The sequence below is a fragment of the Callospermophilus lateralis genome, chromosome Y (assembly GCF_048772815.1).
Source record: "Callospermophilus lateralis isolate mCalLat2 chromosome Y, mCalLat2.hap1, whole genome shotgun sequence".
In the NCBI taxonomy this organism is placed as follows: domain Eukaryota; kingdom Metazoa; phylum Chordata; class Mammalia; order Rodentia; family Sciuridae; genus Callospermophilus; species Callospermophilus lateralis.
This window is the reverse complement of record NC_135326.1, coordinates 9,109,493-9,128,894: the sequence shown is the minus strand read 5'-3', so window position 1 is coordinate 9,128,894 and position 19,402 is coordinate 9,109,493. Positions and strand designations below refer to the sequence as shown.

General features: G+C 62.8%; 1 protein-coding gene across 2 annotated transcripts in view; it reads right to left on the bottom strand.

Annotated features, from left to right (window-relative positions):
- Pudp (pseudouridine 5'-phosphatase) overlaps nt 1–19,402 on the bottom strand; it is a 122,362-nt gene that overhangs the window by 91,195 nt on the left and 11,765 nt on the right. For both annotated transcript variants that reach the window (XM_077107835.1, XM_077107836.1), the window contains exon 2: nt 3,650–3,868. In XM_077107835.1, the coding sequence (XP_076963950.1) occupies nt 3,650–3,868 (219 nt within the window). The remainder of the gene's footprint in view (nt 1–3,649; nt 3,869–19,402) is intronic.

Sequence of the window (19,402 nt, the reverse complement as noted above, 5' to 3'; positions counted from 1 at the left end):
CACACTGACCGACAAAGGGCGCTCACTCAGTACCCCCCACCCTCTCACAGGGAGGGGAATAAGAAGAGCGCCCTCAGGCACGTGCCAGGGGCCAGGCTGGCTTTGAACATTGGGCTCCTGGTGGCGTTCATCTGCCAGGCCTCTGTGACCGGCCCCTCCTCACCTGACACCTGGCCTCAGGAGACCAATGAGGTCAGCAGCTGAGGGCACTCCAGCGGCCTCCACCCACAGATCCTCAGCGTCCCAGCCAGGCGTCCAGGCCAGCAGGACAAGGGGTGCCCGCAGAGCCAAAGCAGAGCGGAGGCAGGGAAGGCCGGGAAGGCCGGGCTGCACGGGCAAGACCCGGCGCTCCCGCTGCGCGCAGTAGCTGCTTCCTCAACCCGAAGAGAAGGTAGGCGCAGGGAAACGGTCTCCACAGACCCTTACCATCTACGGGAAAAGAAGACCTGGATACGAGAATCCGAAAAGAGGGGGCACTGCAGCCCCACAGCAAGGGAGAGCTAGAGAGGGGGCCGTCTGCCGGGATGAGCCCAGGAAGTGCATGCCCTACAGGAAGGGCACGTCCCAGGCGCTCGGCCTGCCACACCTGAGTCGTGAGAGCAGAACTGAGCAAACCCGAGAGTGAGCAGACTCAGCAGCGATCCTCACAGCGACCTCCAGTCCCAGCCGCCTGGGCCACAGCTCCAGGGAACAGCACGGAGCAGGGTGAGAAGCGCAGGCCACACCCCTGGTGAGAGGAGGCAGAGCTCAGGTTCAAGAGCAAATCAGGAGTCAGATGCCACGCACAAGAGGGGCTCGCTCAACCAGGAGGAGCAGGGGACAGCACACACGGTCATCCCACTGGGGCAGGCAAAGCACCTGGAGAGGCCGAGCACGGACAAGAGCAAGCAGCTTCCCAGAACACGGTCACAGTCCAGCAAGGGGCCAGAGCCTTCCCCCCAGACCTGGGCAGGACAGGAGGCCTCCCCAGCACGGCAGGTCTAGTAGAGCCACGGGGAGAGGGAGGAAACCAGGAACCCACCGGGAACAGAGGTCAGATCCCTGCTCACAGGTGAGGTGGTGGTGCACATGGAGAAACCGCAGGAGGACACCCCTGTACACACCAAACTGCTAAAGCAAACAGACCCGCTCAGAGGAGCTGCAGGACACAGAGCCAACACCGTCAGCCACACTCTGCACACTACGACCAACAGTTCCAGAGGAAGTCTCTGAACCCAGGGTGCTCAGATGGCCTAAGGAACACAGCACTCAGGGACGACCACTGGGGCTGATCGGCCTGCGCACCCAGACCCCAGGACGGCAGGAAGAGATTAAGGGGGTCGCCCACAGACCACGCCAACGCCACGCCAGCCGACGTGCTCAGAGCGAGGTCAGCGGCCTGTGAGTTCAAACAATCCCACCCAAACCCCAGTGGGGTCTTTTCAGGAGTAGAGAGACCCACCCCGAACCTGCATGGAATTCTAGAGACCCAGAGCAGCCATGCGCCATCTGGACAGAGCAGGCCAGCGTGGGAAACCGTCCCTTCCCGCTCTCAACAGGTGTCACAAACCTGTGGTCACCACAACAGTGTGGCCCGCGGAGTCCACAAGCCCAGAAACGAGCCCTCCCACGTGGGGACGGACACTCTGACAAGACAGCCAGACCCCTGGCCACAGGAAGGAGACTGCAACACATGGCAGGGGACAGGGACATTCCCACGGGAGAGAGCAAAGTTGGACCTGTAACCAGGGCCACATTCAGAATCCATCAAAGTGGACCCAAGATGAAACCCAAGGCCTGGAGTGAACACCTCCTGGGAGGAGAGCAGCCGGGACGTGGGACACCAAGCGCAAAAGGCCAGACTGCAGAGGGACAAAGGGCGCGAGAGGCATTTCTCCAGGCTAGAGATGGGCACAAGCTTATTCAGATGCTTTACGTCAGCCACAGTGAGACGTCAGCACACCCACGGTAGGACAGGTGCCACGTACTGCCAACCAGGCACCGAGGGCTGAGGCGGGAGGACCCAGTTTGAGGCGGGCCTCAGCAACTGAGCCTCAGCAGTCTGGCGGGACCCTAGAGCTCAGCAGTCAAGCACCTGGGTTCAACCCCCAGGACCAGTAAGAAGAGAAAGGGGATGTGTGGCCTCCGTGGCAGCTCTGCAGGGATGGCCACCTGCTGCAGCACCTTCACTTCTGGGCACACCCCTGAAAAAATGAAGGGTGGCCCTCAGGGACGGCCCAGCCCAGGCTCAGAGCAGCGTTCCTCAGAGGCCGGGAAGCAGGAGCACTCCCTGAGCCCCCAAGACGGCGAGGACAGGAGAAGTGGCCCGCACACGAGGGAACGCTACTCTGCCTCAAGGAGGACACGCATCACGCGCTCCAACGGTAGTGCTCCCAGGACGTGGTGCTCCCAGGACGTGGTGCTCAGCGAGACTGGCCCATCCAGAGGACCGACCCTGCAGGATTCCACTGAGCACAGGTACCCAGAGGGGCCAAGCCCCCAGAAGCAGCGGCAGGGGGCTGGCTGCAGAGGCCGAGGGGGCGGTGTCAGAGCTGCAAGGTGAAGGCCGTGGGGACCGCGAGGCAGCAACAGAGTCCAGTTTGACACTCAGCCGCGGCAGTGGCGAGGCGCCCGTGGAGGCCGTGCGGTGTGAAGCCCCATGTAAAACACAACCGCTAACTGTCCAGATGGTCCCTCAAGACTCGCCAGGGCTACTTCATGCACAAATGGTACAGGAAGGTCAAGACGCAGAGAAGCAGGATCCTACAAGTAAGAGCGCGCCTCCACGACTGCACGATTCCCCCGACACAGCTGCAGGTCCACGGTGACCCGGTGGCTGCAGATCCCCTCCCCTGGCCCCAGGAATCTTAGAGAGCACCCGCTCTTCACCTAGGAGGCATCAGCCCATTTCCTGGCCTGTAATCAGGAACCCTGCCCTTTGTCTGTAGCAGGCGGTCCAGGGCCCACGGGACCACAGTTAACAAGCCCAAGGGACTGGACTCGGCCAAGCAGCAGCCTGAGCTGGGGCAGGGAGGAGGGAAGCTCAGGGGAGCACTTCCCCAGCACAAGGCAGGCCCGGGTCCATCCCCAGCACCCCTCCAGAAACTATGAAGAATCATAAGGGCTACCTGACGGGCATATAGACACAATAAAATAAAAGTGAATTAGGGCTTTAACTTTTTGAAAATTAAGCCTCTTTGGAGAGATTTGGGGCTTATCGCACGGTTAAAAGTCTGAATGGTGGCTGGAATATTAATCCTCTATCTGATTTTGCAAAGACAAAGGCAAAGCCACTGCTGGAGCTCGACTCTGGAGTGATCCCAAGAGGAACACAGCCGTTAGAGGAGACTGGCACAGAGCTGGGGCGACTCGGGGTGCAGCACCTGCCTCGCATGAGCAAGGCCCTGGGTTGGATCCCAGCACTGCAGGGAAAAAAAGGTAGGATATTGGTGAAACAGACCCAGGTGTGCTTGGCCCAGACATCAGTGAAACTGACCATGTGGTTCCAAGCAGCCCCCGAGAGACACAGCATCACCACACCCCACGGCGTCCACCCAACTCTCTGTGGTCCTGAGACTCTACGGGACACAGAAAGGTAAGCCGAGCGTGCGGCCTCGGAGCGAGTCCCCAGGTCAGGGGCTCCCCCGTGGCCGAGGCGGGAGACACGTACCTGGCATGAGCTGGGCTGCAGGGAACAGCCCCTGGAGCTTGGCCTGGCTCTCCTCCACCAGCTCCTCTTTGGACATGGGCAGCTGCAGGACATCGATGATGATCTGAGCCGCTTCCAGGGCCGTCTTGCCCATGACCAGCGACTTGACGTCCCAGCTGTACTCCTTCTCGTAGCGACCACAGATTTCCTGGAACACCTCGGAATACAGCCGCTCCGTATCTGCAGACGGAGAGATGGAGACTTCTAGTGCACAGACACACCGACAGGAAGTGGAAGACAGACACCACGCAGGCCTCGCTCTGTGCAAGAGGCTTCTGGGGATGCCCAGGCAAACAGCGGAGATGGCTGAAGGTCACTGCCATCAAGGGTGCTGGACACAGCCGGCCTTGCAGTGCTTTGTACCCCCTGGGCAAGGTCCAAGTGTGGCCTTGGGGACCTGCACTCCATCCCACAGCACTACCTGGCATTCTCAAGTATGCCGGGATGGCACCACGCATGGTCAGGCGTGAGGTCCACACCATCAGAGACTTGTCGCACTGTCCCCTGGACAGACTCCTAGTCACCATGCACCTGGCCTGGACGCTGCCACAGCCTTCCAGGTGAGAAGGGAGCACACCCAGGGTGTCCTAGCAGGGCACCAGCTGAGCACTGAACCCCAGCTCTGAGGAGGGGGCTCGTGGATGTCCACTTGTCTAGGGACATGGGTGCAGATGCGTAGGAAGCACTAGAAACGCATCGCTCTCGTGTCTGTGCTCCCCGGGGACTGCCCGAGTCGGCTTTGGAAAACCCCAGCATCCTCTCCTCCTAGACACCCAGGCCGCCAGCTGCCCTGGTGGGCAGGGTGCCGGGTCGGCCTCGTCTCCCAAGGCCTGGCCACCGTGGTGCCGGCTACTGCACTTCCCTTGCACCTACCTCAGAGGGGAGGGACACCTGTGAGAACATGGGTCCCAGCAGTGTGACCCTACGCCCCTTGCGCCACCCCAGTGCACCCAGGGCAGGGAGCAGCTCCCCTGCATGGGCTATGTCCTCCACCACCAGGGATCTTTTTTGGGGGGGAGTTACCGGGGGTTGAACTCAGGGCCCTGGACCCGAGCCCCCTCCCCAGCCCTATTTTGCATCTTATTTGCAGACGGGGTCTCCCCGAGCTTCTCAGGGCCTCGCTGTTCCTGGGGCTCCGCCTGTGCCTGTCCCAGCTGCACTGGGGTCTGCTCCGCACTGTGCTGGGGGCTCGTGGTCGGCCTCAGGGTCACCGCAGGCCGCCCCCCTGGCCCTGGGCTCGCTGCCCTCCCTCTGGGAACGCTCTACCCCTCCTGACGGGGCAATGGCAGCCCCCACTCCTGCGTGCAGCAGCCCAGGTGGCCGGAGGGGACTCGATTCCTGCCTGGGCTTCAGGGTGGGCCGCGGCCCTGCCCTCCTGCAGCCCTGTGTGGCAGCCTTCCTGCTCCTGGGGCCCTGGGCAGTCAGCAGGACAAGAAGAGCTCCCGTTTCTTCCTTCTCTGCTCCGGTGGCAAGGCCGCCCACGGGTGCGTGTCCATAGTGGGTGGCTCCCGGCTCCTCTGCTGCGGGCCCACGGGTGGGTGAGATGGGGTGGGTGTCCACAGAGGAATGGCTCCTGGCTCCTCTGCTGCGGGCCCACGGGTGGGTGAGATGGGGTGCGTGTCCATAGCGGGTGGCTCCCGGCTCCTCTGCTGCGGGCCCACGGGTGGGTGAGATGGGGTGGGTGTCCACAGTGGGTGGCTCCCGGCTCCTCTGCTGCGGGCCCACGGGTGGGTGAGATGGGGTGGGTGTCCACAGTGGGTGGCTCCCGGCTCCTCTGCTGTGGGCCGTCTTCCATCAGACTCTCCAAACGCAGAGAGAACCCAGCGCCTCCGCCCCGGGGTGTTTGCGATCGCGGAGGCTGGGTCCCGGGTCCGAGTGCAGGCCCTTTTCTGGGTACAAAAGATAACAGGATTCTAAGGAGTGCTCCGGTGGCTCGGGGGCTGGTGGCTGCTCAGGAAGCCGTCCGTGGATAAGGAGGGGAGTAGCCGGAGACTCCTGGACGGGGTGCTTCAGCTCTCCACAGGCCAGAACAGAGGGGGTGGCCGCTGTCCTCGGGGGCCGGGCAGGAAGGGACTGCTCCAGGGAAGGTGGCGCACCATGGGCTCCTCTCCCTCCTCCATGCCGCGTGAGCACGGGGCCGGGGCGAGGGCTCCTGGGCAAGGAGATGGACGTCGGGCTTTCCCAGGGCCGCTGCATCTTCTCTGTGGCGGGCAGGCAGCAAGAGTGACGGGGACGGAGGGGAGAGCCCGGGGAGGCCCGGGCACAGCCGAGCCCCAGCCAGGACCAGCTCGGGGCGGGAGGCGGAGCGCGAGGAAACGCGAGTCCAAAGCCAGAAAACTGTCTCCTTTCAAGACGGTTCAGACAGTGTTTACTCAGAGCTTAGAACGTCACAGAGCCTTTCATTTAAAACACACAGAGCTGGAGGATTATAAATCTGTCGAGGACTGCGCAGACAGCCACTTTCCCCACAATTTAGATAAAATCACCCTAAATCCTCGGCAGAATACGGACGGATCTAAACAAGTAATTAAATTCCTCAGATCAAATGATATGACAAGCTGATGACAGCATCCTGAAAATTAAAGGTACAGCGCCTTCGAAGAACCAAGGGGTCAAGGTACAAGCACGCTGGGCCAGGCACCCCGCGCTCCCCAGCCCACAGAACGTCACCCTCCCGCCATCTCCACCAGGAAACCAGTTGGTTTTCAAGGTGTGGCAACTAGGGACCCAGGAGCTGCCTTAGTTGACGGGGGACTTCACGGGAGGAGCTCCAGGCAGCAGGGCAGGTATTGAATGGAGCAAGCAGGAGAGGAAGCGGCAGGTAGGAGACGGGCCGGCACATGAACCCCAGCGCAGGCAAGCTCCCAGGTGGGAGGACACAGCACTCCTGCTCACATTCACAACAGGCTGCAGGAGGAGCCCTGGCCCTGGGGGAGGCGGAGCCCGTGGCCCCCCAGTGCCTGGTGCACGCCCAGGGTCGGCAGCGGCAGGACTGCTCAGTAAGGCCACCTCTGCACGCGGCTCCAACCCTCTGTGGTTCCAGCAGCCAGAGAGTGAGAACACCAGGAAAGCAGGCCTGAGCCCTGCGCAGCACAGACAGCTCTCTTGCCGTCACCCCGCGCAGACAGTGTGGCGACCATCGACATAGCATTTCATCCTGTTCGCTAGGGGATAGGCTGTACGGAGGCGACTGAGGGTGAGGGAGCAGGGGTGTGGGTTCCGGGCAGACGCTGCTCACTGGCATGTACGGGGCACCGTGTGAGCAGCCCTGGACTGTGGTGTCACTGGGCGTCCACGGCTGCCAAGGGAGACTTACGGGGAACAAACCCAAGAGCTGGCCGACGTTGTACTGCTACCAAACCCAGCCACGGTATGACACTGCAGTCACAGTGCCGTGTCCCTTCTCTAGGCCACTTTTAACAAGCACACACAGTCGGCAAGGGGCACCGCTTCGTGGGTTCAAACGTACCCCCAGGAATCTCGCTCAGCTCGGAGTCTACTACTTGCCTTCTTTACCCCGCGCCCCGTCCCTCCACATGTGGTCCCTGGGCCAGCGGTCAGCGGCCGTGAGAAGCTGTGTCCAGAGCAGAGCCCCGGGCCGCACCAGCGAGCCACAGAATGGGAGACGGGGCCGGCGCAGTGATGGGTGCCACCAGCCCTGCAGGGGAGGCCCGTGCCCCGTCTGACTCACACCCACGCGTGACGGGAGCACACTTCATAACTAAGAGATCTTCATAAGCCCCACGATTTCCAAAGGTCACCCCAGCAAATGATTCCACTCAGTGGGAGCCCTCAGTCAGCCAAGGTGCAGGAAACCACGTGGCACCCCATCACTGAGAGGGGAGAGCCGTGCAAATCAACACACCGCCTTCTCAGACAAGGCCCGGGTGCCCCGGCTCTTCTGAAACGGCACCCCAATAAGCTGGTTTCTCCCCAGAACTATGTACCTAGAAGAAAAGCATCGGCACCTCAGCGGACACAGTGTTTAAAGAACTCATTATTGGGTGCATCTGTCTTAAGTGAAAATCAACCAAACAAAGAAAAAAAAACACCCCATTTTTCTAGAGCCTGGATCGTCATGTAGGAGACCCCGTGACTCCTGGCCTGGCTGGGAGACTACGCGGAAGCCTCGGGACTTGCTCTATTTGTATGGTCACGCATGGGCCCCTTTTGCCTCCAGCGAAAGCATTTCCAGCTTTATGTCAGCTATTATTGGAAAATAAGAGTCCATTTCCAAAACCGGCCATTTGGTCAGCAGCAAAGCCATCAAACCCTGAGCTCTGGCTTCCACGCGCTGCCAGCCCCTCTGAAGGGGGAGGTCTGCGTCAGCGGGGAGCCCAGGCAGCCCATTCTCCGCGGCAGCCTGCTCCATAAGGCCTGGCTCTCCTCCCAGGCGCAGCAGGGCGGGGGCTGGGAGGGGGCGCAGCAGGGCACAGGCTGGGAGGGGGCACAGCAGGGCACAGGCTGGGAGGGGGCACAGGCTGGGAGGGGGCGCAGGCTGGGAGGGGGCGCAGGCGGCCACCCAGCAGCAGCAGCGCGGTGGTGGGCTCGGCCAGCCCGCTGTCACCTCCCGTGGACTGGAAGCGCCTATCCGAGCGCCCTGCCTGCAGCACAGGTCACAGAGGCGTCCTGGGGAGGCACCACCCTGTCTGGAGGAGGGCGGGAGGAGGAGGGAGGGAGATGCCAGTGCTGCAGTGGGCTGGCCCAGGAGGGACCGGGGCCTGACCAGGCCCCGCATGACCAGTGTCCTGCACCTGAGGTGGTGAGCGGGGAGCCCCCACAGGACAGCGAGCGGGGTCTGCGCCGAGAGCACACGGGGCAGGAGAGCAGGCCCCAGGCAGAGGCCCAGCGTGGGAGGCCTCCGCGCCCTGGCTGATGGCTGGGGAGCGTGGAGACGGGCAGGGAACAGGGGCAGTGCAGAAGTGCCGACCACAACTCAGCTGGACGGCTGCTCGGGAGGCCCAAGGCCGTCCGGCTTCCCGGCTGGGCGCGGGGGCCGTGGGCATCAGGGCACTGCCTGTGTGTTCTGTCGCTCTTGGGCAGGGCTCTGAGGTGCTGTCTGCGACTCCCGGACAGTCTCCTGACAGGGTGGTGAAGGGGTCAGTGTGGAGGAGGCCATCTGTCCCTGCCCAGCAGCAGTGGCTTCTGCTCAGGGCTGGCCACCCCCATTAAAGGGATCGGTCCAGGCCTGCACCACAGGCTGCCCCCACAGGCCCTGGCCTCGGGTGACCTCCCACCTGTGACTGCCAGCAAACCCTCAGTGTGGGGTGGCCGGGGCCTGGCACTCTCCAGGCTCACCCCCCCTTGCTCCCTCGGGCACTGTCACCGGGCAAGGCTCCACCTCACCTGGGGCACATCTGCCTCCTCCATGCCACCCTCTTGGGAACTGCTGTGCCAGCCACCTGCACATCAGAAAGTCCCAGGACAGCGCAGGGGGTGCCAAAGCCAGGATCCGCGGTCCTGGGGAAACCTCCACACGATTTCTGCAAGTGTCACCTGGAGGCGGCGTGGCTGCTGCAGGTGTGGGTCCGCCCTGTGCTCTCCTGCAGCCCTGCCCCTGACCCCAGCAGGCTCCACAGGGAGACTGCCTCGTGGCCTGGCCGTGGGGAGCACTCCAGAGCACAGAGGAGGGAGGCCAGTACGAGCTCCAGGCAGAAAAGCAGGTCCAGGGCAGAGGGCGGGGGGACACTGAGATAGCGTCGTCCAAGACACAAACACAAGGCGTGCTCCTCTCCTGAAGCTGGCTCTGCACACCTGCATCCACGATGCCCCTCGATCGACATCCACAAACTGGACAAGAGCTACCGTGAGCCCTGTGCGCTCGTTGTCCATTTACGCCTCTCTCTCTCTGAAAGGGCACCACGTGAACGTCAGCTAAGAGAATCCGACCCCACCTAGATTCCCGCTCAGTGGGAGGCTCACCCAGCAGAGAGGTCCTGCTGGACCGACGTTTCCAAGTTGGAGACGCTCCACAGGTCCGGGTGAGCCAGGTGGGAAGCCAGGTGCCCATCTCAGGAAGGCGCTGGCCCGGGAGGCGTGGGTCCCGTCAGACAGGCCCGGCCGAGCACCAGGCTGTGCTAGGACTGAGACGACAGGGCTCCGAGGCCAAGGTGTGACCACCCACACAGGAAGGAAGACACCGTCTACGCTTCCTCAAGCTTCAAGGGACAAAGGACCACCTGCGAGGTGAGAGGCTCCCCCCAGAGTGGTGGACAGAATGGTACGTGTCCTCAGCTGAGCGTCGCCTGACGCGTCCCCTTCGGCCAAGCTCAGTGACAATGTCCACGTGAGGCCTCCCTGCCACAGCTCGCAGTGGGGATCAGGATCCTGGCCGCACGTCCCTGCTGCGCTCTGCTCAGGGACAGGGACCCCAGTCCTGGGCCACCGCTGTCCGACCTCCCTGGCAAGTGAGCAGGTTCAGGGAGCCCAGGCCTGACAGGAACCATGGACTCGCAGGACACCGAGCGCCCTGACCCTGCCTGGAAGGAGCCGCTGGGCCGCGAGAGAGTACTGGGCCATCACCCGGCCGTCAGCCACCCTGCTGGACGGAAACCGAACACACACGTCACCAGGGACGGCCCAGGAGCGGCGGCTCTGCTCAGCGCACTGGCACCCGGGGCAGGGCTCTGGAGCCAGGAGCCTTCCCACTGCCTGTGGTTAAGGTAGAAGCCATTGACGTGCCACCGGCGTAGGAGGTGGCTGGGTCACTCCTATGGGGACAGTCTGCAGGGGAAAGTGAACGCGGCTCACAGGATCATGGACCCAGTGGGAACCAGAGCTGTGGGAGCCCAAGGGAGGACAGCAAGTGGCCACGGTGACACAGGCAGGCTCTCGGGACGGAGGCCAGGACCCAGCCCCTCCCAGGTACCTTGGGGGTGAGGCCTGTGGCTCCTGGGCCCACCCACAGCCCCTCTGCACTCGGCCTCCCGCAGAGACCAGGGTGGTGACGGTCTCTTACAGCAGTCACAAGAGGCGCACAGCCCAGCAGGAGAGCGGCTCCTGCCCCGTTGGACACCGGGGCGCTCACCAGGAGGACGGCCTCATTCCAGGGCCAGCAGTGGCCATCCCCGTGGTGACCACCTGAACGGGGAGGGCTCTTGGGCTGAGCCTCGGCGTCTCAGTCCCTGAGCAATGTGTCCTGCTGCCGTGGACCTGGGGGCACAGCCACCGTGGGGGGTGGCTGCCAAGGGGGCCTGCTCCCCCCACCCCCACCCAGGAATCGAGGGGCCCCAGCACCCCGAGGACAAGCCTCCACTGACCAAGACCTCCCACAAGGCCCCTCCTGAAGGTTCCCCAGCTCCTGGCAGTGCCAAGCTGGGCACCTGGGTGCTCGGCAGGTCCAGGGGCAGTAAAGTAATGTGGAGACTTCACCCAAGGCTACTGCAGCAGCTTCATGTGCAACAGAAAACTGGGAATGACCCGTTCAAACTCGGAGCCGCCACCCAATGGGCTGGTACTCCACAACCACAAAGGATGCATGACTGACGGCGGTCCCAAACATGCACGCCGTGGAACGGCGGACACGCTGCTGTAACAAAATCCCTGAGGCGGGTGCCGTATGAAACCAGAGGGTCACCGAGCTCCCATCGTGGAGGTTCAGGAGCACGGTGCCCACAGCAGCTCAGCCCAGGAGGCCCGCAAGGAAGACGCCTCAAAGGCGGGGAGTGCCGACAGGGATTCGGAGGACCAGGCTGGCTCACGCACCAGTCTCCTGCAAGCCCACGCAGGAGCCTCGGAGCCACAGGACGGACGACATCAACGCTGGAAGACACGCTCCCAGCGACCTACTTCCCTTGCAGGAGGCTCCCATCTTAACGGTCCTGCCACTGGGACATCACCACGCTCCAACAGGAGCAGGCGCCACCAAGTGAGAACCGGGTCACACAATCCCTCCAGGGACCTCTGTGGAGCCTGGGATTTCTGGGGTCCCGTCCCCATTCCTGTCCTTCCTGAGGCACAGGGGAGCAGAGCCACGGTTTGGCCCCAGGCACCTTCAAGGTGACTGGAGGCCCAGCTCCCGCCCACGCGGCCTGGCTAACAGCAGGCTCCACTGGGTGACAGTGCCGCCTAATTATGGGGCAGGGGGAGTGAGGAGGAGGACCAGCGAGGTGCCGGCTCTGGGGTGCAGGCTCCGGGGTGCAGACGGCGCACACGAGCACAGGAGGGAGGCTGCTCCAGGAAGACACCCACAGGTAGGCGGCCGGCGGGGAGGCAGGCGCGGCGAGGGTCCCGGGGCAGCTCAGAGGCGCGCTGGTGGGCCTCCGGGGGCTGCACCGCGGGACCCAGAGATGGCCAGGCGCACGGTCAGGACGCGAGGCCACCGTTGCTCCCTGCTCATCTCCGTGCACCGCAGGGCAAAGAAAGGCTGCTCAGGCCACCTCTCGTGGACACAGCTGACCGTGTCCTCCTGTCCCTCTCTGGGCCCAGCACTTCTCCAGCTGACTCTCAGAAGGTGCAGGCTCTGAGAGAAGGAAGCCGTGGTCTCCCCTGGGACAAGCAGATGCTCCCTACACGCACAGAGTGGGCCCTGCACCCTCTTTTTGAACCTGGGCTCCATCAGCAAGGGGCCCCCTGCTGCGCCTTCTCTGCAGGGTGGACCCCTGTCTGTGAGGGCACTCAGGGACAGGATGTTCAAAGAAACCCTGTGCCGGCCACAGCGGAGCACACTGAGCCCAGAGGCTCGGGAGGCTGAGGCAGGAGGATCAAAGCCAGCCTCAGCAACAGTGAGGCGCTAAGCAACTCAGCGAGACCCCGTCTCTAAATATAAAAAGAGCTGGGAAGGGACGGGGTTGTGGCTCAGTGGTAGAGCACTTGCCTAGCACGTGAGAGGGACCGAGTTCAATTCTCAGCACCACGTAGAAGTCAACGAAGTAAAGAGGTCCACTGACAACTAAATGTGTATATTAAAAAAGGGAGGGGCTGGGAATGTGACGCCGTGGTCAGGCACCTCTGGGCTCAGTCTCCAATACCCCCCCAAAAGACCGCGTATACAGGGCATGCTGGGCACAGAGGCTCTTGAGCACTTCCACTCCCCAGTCTCTGGAAGAAAGACGCCTTTCCTCCCAGGTCAGACTCACGGGGGACGTCTACAGTCGTGGGTTTGAACCTGTTCCCCTTCAATGCCGCTTCCAATATCTGAATAGAGTTTTGCAAACAAAAAAGGTGCTAACTCAGATTTGTGGCTGATTTTGGGGGGCTGGGGGTGGAGCCAGTGGTAGAGCCCACCAAGGTTGGCATGCCCAAGGCCTGAGTAGTATCACTAGGACCAAAGACAAACGAGCAAACAAAAACTGAAAAAAATTCTTTACACCGAATTTTACTTCACTATTTTGGAAAACATCATCTAACCCGGGTGTAAAAACACTTAAAATGCTAACCCTTTCATACATGAACTTTGAGAGGTTCATTATCAGACAAAATCACCTTTGGAGATTTTTCTAACCTGGCCAATCTGCTTAAAATGAGACAGCAGCAGCGACACTCCTACACACAAACATACACACAGATATATCAGTGCATTTTTCATAATCAGGGGTAATGTAATCATTTTCTTTGTAAATCTTTTTCCTTTATTGTGGTACTGGGATTGCACACAGCCATGCTGTACCACTGAGCGACCTCCCCAGCCCTTTTATCTTGAGACAGGGTCTCTAAGGTGCTGGGGCTGGTCTTGATCCTGCGACCTCCCGACTCAGCCCCCACCCCCGAGTCGCGGGGATTTCAAGTGTGCACCTTGTGCCCAGTTATAAGTCTTGTTATTCTTCGTAGCCGATTTAAAACAAAACGACGAGAATTAAAGGTTATAAATCTCTCCTGATGGGCACCCAAAGTGGTAAGGTACAATTTGCCTGTCACCAGCACAAAGGGGATCTGGGGACGAAGCCACCTGGGAGAGAAGGGCTGCATCCCACTTAAGTCAGCTGTGATTAACAGACTAGGTGACCGTCAGCTGTGATCGACAGGCTAGGTGACCGTCAGCTGTGATCGACAGACTAGGTGACCGTCAGCTGTGATCGACAGACTAGGTGACCATCAGTGAGGACGTCCAGCGCAATCTGCAGAACCACACGAGGGAGGCAGCTGAACTCACTCCCAGGCGCATCTGGAAAATTCTCCAGGAGAGGCCATTACACAGCCTCAAACACAGGAGAGCCAGGACCCACAGAGAACGTCCCTAGTCCCATGGAGGGAACACAACTAGAAATGAGGGACAGGCGACTACCTGGGAGCCCGTGAACAGTGCAGGCTGCACAGGGCCCTGCGGCACACTCCTGGCTCCAACCTACAGGAGGGATCAGAAGTGTCCTGGGGAAACGTCACAGCTGGCGGGACCAGGGAGAGCCATCGTGGAGTCTGCGCCAGACGCTGCGTGAACATACCACGGCCGGGAGCTCCGGGGTGGGAGCTGCGAGCCCAGAACCCGGTGGCCTCCGAGGGCCGGGCCAGGATTGTCCCAGAGCTCCTGCAGGGAGGCAGTCTCGCCTGCGCCCCAGTGGGCACCTGGAGGCTGCCATGGGACCTCCAGAACCTGCAACCTCAGGTCCCCTCCAAGGCCACTGTGAGAGAGTGACAGAGACCAGTGAGCGTCAGGGACCCTCATTCCCCCGATCAGGCCTCTGTACGACGACCCTCAGACCCTCACCATCACTGTCCCACAACAGGGTGGTCTTAGTGCTTCCCTCACACACAAGGGACCACGGGGCTGCAGACGCGTGTGGCCGCGTCCTGGGGAGCCCAGTCTGAGAACCCTGTGCCGGCCTCGGTCAGGCTGCGGGACAACTGTGCACGGGTCATCTTACCCGCTCCTGCCGTCACCGGCTGGGTGGGTGGCCTCAGGGTGCGTCACTGAGCCGACCTGCACGACTTGGATTTTCAATCACTGCAGATGAGCACAGGGTCCCAGGCTCCGCGGGGACGTCCCTTTGCCCAAACGCTCTGCTTCCGAGCCAGCGTCCCGGCAGGCCCTGTGGGGGCTCCTGCTGAACCCAGGTGCCTCGGGCCTCTGAGGGAGGGAACCACGGGCTGACCTCACGGTCAAAGCGTGGACTTCAAAGGCCACTCCGTCCTGCCATCCTTCCTAAGGGCCCCTGTCAGGGCCACCTCTTGCCACCCTCCTAGCTCTGTCTTCACGCTCGGCTGTGCTCCTGTGAGAGCGTCACCAGGAACCTAAGCACCACGGCAGGGTGACCAGCCGTGCAGAAGGCCTCCCGCCAGGCCGGTCCTCACGGAGCCTAGGAGACGTGCCGAGGGCACACGGCGACCCACGGGTGAGGGCCGGGGGTCTGGTCACGGTTGGCTCCTGGCGATCACGTGTCTGAGTCGGCGGGGAGGGCGGAACGCAGAGGACTCTGTCAAGGTGACGGGGTTAAGGTGGAGGAACCCCGGGAACCCAGAGGCCAGGGCAAGAAGGGTTCCGCCCTCGGCCTCACTGCCCGCTCCCTGGAGAGGCAAGCCACACCGCGGCCCGGTGCTGCCCAGAATGCGCCCCGTCCTTCCCAGAAAGCGACTCCCGAAGTCCTGGGTGCGCGACCCACTGCAGTGCAGGGAGACGGACGGATGGAACGCCATCTCAGGCTGGGCTGAGGCCACGGAACCTAGTCTCCCCCGTCCTGCAAGCTAAACCCGAGGTCCAGGCTGGGCAGGGTTGGCTCCTCCCGAGGCCTCTCCCCTGGGATCACAGACGCCGTCTTCTCCCGGGGTCCTCCCAGGGCCGTCCCTCTGTGTGCGTCTGTCCCATCTCCTCCTCTACAAGGACCCCAGTCCTGCTGGGTCAGGGCCACCCTGGACCTCCCTGCGCCCCATCACCTCTGCAAAGACCCGTCGCCACGTACAGAGAATTCTGAAGTACTAGAGGCTCAGACCTCAAGACGTGAGTTTGGGTGGTGCCGCCGGACGCAGTGCACCCTTTGAGACAGGCTGACCGCGGGGGTGTGGCCTGGGGACATCAGGGACCCTGCTCTTTCAAGGTGAACGGTTTGATGCACCACACATTCCCCCGCGATGCCGATGTGCTTCTGCAGGCCCAGGCAGCAGCGTCCACCCCCAAACTGGGCCAAGACGAAGCCCTCCCCTTTCTTCTGCACCCTGGGACGGGACCCAGAGGGGCTCTGAGCCACCTGCCTGGCCCTTTTCATCTTCATCCATTTTGAGACAGGGTCTCCGACCTGCCTGGCCAGCTCACACCCGCACCTTGCCAGCTGGCAGTACAGGCGGGTGCCGCTACCTGTCACCTCTTCTCTTCACAGGCCGACTGTCGCGGGCGTTTTGCCAGTGACAGAATGTTGAGCACCATGTTGCTCCGCTAGTAAACAAGCCGTGTGTGTTCTATAAATGTGGCGACCTAGTGCAGAGGGTCAGGTCTGTAACGCGTGGGCCGACAAGGCCTCTCGGCGGCGACCTGTGAACGTACTCGACTGACAGAGATCACCAGCAGAAACGGAAAGTCTGAGGAAGGGGAGGGTCCTAGCGGCCGACTTGCGTGGCTGATGCGTTTCCAAAGCTCAAGTGCAGGGGAGCGAACTGAGGACAGAGGACATCCCAGCAGGGACCACTACCCGCCCATAACTCCTCACCCTCTATGTGGGGGCTTTCTAAAGGGACAGAGAGTGAGGGACAGCTGTGTCCCCAGGGCCCACCGGGACAGAAGCCATGCAAGAGCAGGGCTATGCTCCCGCCCTTCAGAGCTGGCACCAGGACGGAGGCTCCCACGAGACCTGAAAGGTGGCCGCCCAGAGACAGCCGGGCAGAGGCAGGGGGTTCTCTGAACGGGGCGGGGTGGGGACAGTGACCTTAACATGCGGCCTCTCTGCCGGCCAGAGGCATCTAGCCGTCCCAGCACTTGACAAGAACTGTTTGGCCCTCTGTTTACGCTCTGGTAGGGGCGCTGGGACCAACCTCAGGCAGGCCGAGACGGTCACCACATGCACCACCAGACCTCCCACCCCGTCCATGTTCACCAGGCCATGCCCACGAGCGCACCCCCAGGACTACGGGGTGGTCGCAGCTGCTCGTTAAGTGATGGGACCCAAGTTCCAGTGCCCGTGAGCCCGACGGGTTACAAGTCACCACCCAGACCTCCCGGGGGAGAGGGACAGAGGGCCCTGGCCTCGGGCAGTGCTGCCAGCCGTGGCTGGGGCATGATTAGAGAGCGGACATGGGAAGCAGGTGCCAGAATATAATTAGCGACGCCCCAGCACGTCGTTAACCACTCTTAATGACACCCCAAGATCACAGGCCACTCAGGGCCACCTTCCCTCTTCCTGGTTTGTGTTCTCGAAGGCCTGCGCTGTGTGGAGGGGAGGGGGAGGGGAAGGGGGAGGGGAGGGGGAGGGGGAGGGGGAGGGTCCCCACGTATGTCCACTCGTGCGGGCACCCAGCGTCTGTGCCCTGGAGCTCCCGTCAGTAAGGACAGCCCCACCAGGTGCTCCAAGAGCCATCGGAACATTCTAGACCAAAGCCTGCAGAGACCCGGGGTCTGGGAGCTCTGCTCGGGGTCCCCGCGGAGGGAAGCACCGCTCTGTGCCTTGAGATAGTACCGACATGCAGCCGCCCACCCGTGTTCCCGAAGAACTGCAGGCAGAGACGGGACCTCACACGGCCCTCTGGGCGCACCGCAGCGCTGGACCTGTCCTTGGAGCACACCCTGCTCCCCACTCACTCAGCACCCTGCTCTTACAGCACCCTGTGCGGCTGGGCGCGGCGACTCTGCGGAAGGGAAAGGGAGCCTCCGACCCTGGGCCACCCCTGGACACCTCATCCTCTCGGGAGGGGCCTGGTGCCCCTGGGTGTGACCGGCATCAGCTGGCAAGTGGAGCCAATCTGGGCACAAACCCAGCAGTGCTCTGTCCAGCACAGCCCCCGGGGTGGCCGCCGTCCAGGCTCCCCGCACTCCACGCGGCGCCCAGCACCGCCTTCCCCCGTGTCTGGAGAGTGAAGTGAGTCTGGAGACCAAGCCACGGGGACACCAAGCACAAGAGCAGAAGGAAGGGGTGGAAGCCAGGCCACTGTGAAGTCCCTCAGGGCCAGCGTGACCAGAGGGGCCTCCCATGGCAGGGTGGGCACAGGGGGAAGGGCCAGTGACCCTGCATCAGGGCAGCGCACCTTCCTCCTGGCTCTGCAAGCCAGTCCTCCACGTCCGCGAGGGGGGGCGAGAGGGAGGGGGAGGGGGGGAGGGGGAGGGGGAGGGGCGTGATGACTGAGGGAGGGGGAGGAAGAGTGACAGGAAGGGGAGCAGGAGACAGCAGCCACCACCACTGAGGGCCCTGTCACACACCAACCTGCTGGACCCTTCCTGGCAGCACCGGGCCATCTGTGGGCCAGGAAGGTGCCCTGGGGCTGGGGGGCCTCGGGGGCTGCTGCAGGGCCAGCCGCCAGCCCCGCGTCCCTGTAGCCGCTCTCTGTGGGAGGCCAGACCTGGGTTTGTCCTTCAAAGTGAAGCTCCTGAGGTTCCCTTCCCCGTGCTGCCCTGAGAGACACTGCACCTTGGGTCGCGGGAACTCAACCTGCCTGGAGCCCAGGCCTCCCTCTCCCTGTGGCCACTTCCTGCCTCCCTTGTCCTGCTCGGGCTGCGCTCTCCCCCGGGCCGTGGGGAATCCTCGCCATGTGCCGAGGACGGTCCCCTGTCCCCCTACACCGAGGGTCAGCTCAGCAGCCCCACGAGCAGGCCTTCCCTCTCCCGCCCATTCCAACCTACAGGCCCTCCACGTGGGCAAGACTGGTCCCCAAGACAGCTGTCCACCCCACTCCCCAGGACCTGACCTGGAAAATGGGTATCGGCGGACTGAAGAGGACCCCACAAGGGAGCCTCTGCGTTCCCGAGTGAGGCCCAAGTCCAACGTCAGCTGAACTTACGAGGGAGGAGACGAGACCTCGGGAAGCAGGCGGCAGGAGGAGGGGTCCCTGGAGGGGACTCAGCCCTGCTGGCTCCCTGGTTTGGGGGGCCCGGCCTGCACACTGTCAGAGAACAGCATCTGCAGCTGTAAGCCACCGGTGTGTGGCTCAGTGTCACGGCAGCCCCAGGACACTCCTGCAGACCCCCGTCACCTGAACAGGGAGGCGGCCCCAGCCAGCCTCCTGGTGCCCAAGCACCAACCGCCACCACTGTCCACTGTGAGGAAACCCTTCCTCTCAGCCCCGGCTAGCAAGGCCGCAGGAGGCCCCAAGACAGGACCCAGAGTCCGCACCTGTCCCTGCTGTGCCTTCCCAGCACCGTTGCTGCTGCGTTGGCAGTGACCTCCCGCAGCACGCACCCCGCCGCTGCGCCCACCTATGCACAGGAGCGCCCCGGCCCTTCCTCCTCCCCCACCCGACACCCACAGCTCTGCCTGGAGCTCAGGATGCATCTCCCGGAGGCCACCCAAGGAAACTGGGTCACCTCTGCCGACGACTAATGGTGCCCTCTCAGGATGGAAGGTGTCCACCTCCGTAAGGCTCCCTGCAGCGTGAGTGGCGCAGTCCCCACCAGGCAGGGGCCTGGCCAACTGGGGGCTACGGGAGCTGCAGAAGCCCTGGTCCCCAGGGGCCTTCACCGCCTTGCGGGGGGACGTGCCTGCCACCATGCTTCCCCAGTTCCCAGGACTCGGCCTGCCCCGAGCCTTCCACCCAGCACACAGCCACTGGCCTCTGGATGCAGGGACTCCATCTGCCTGCCTGGGGACTGCCACCTGCACTGCTCAGGGGTGGCTCTCAACGCTGCCACCACAGGCCAGCACAGGT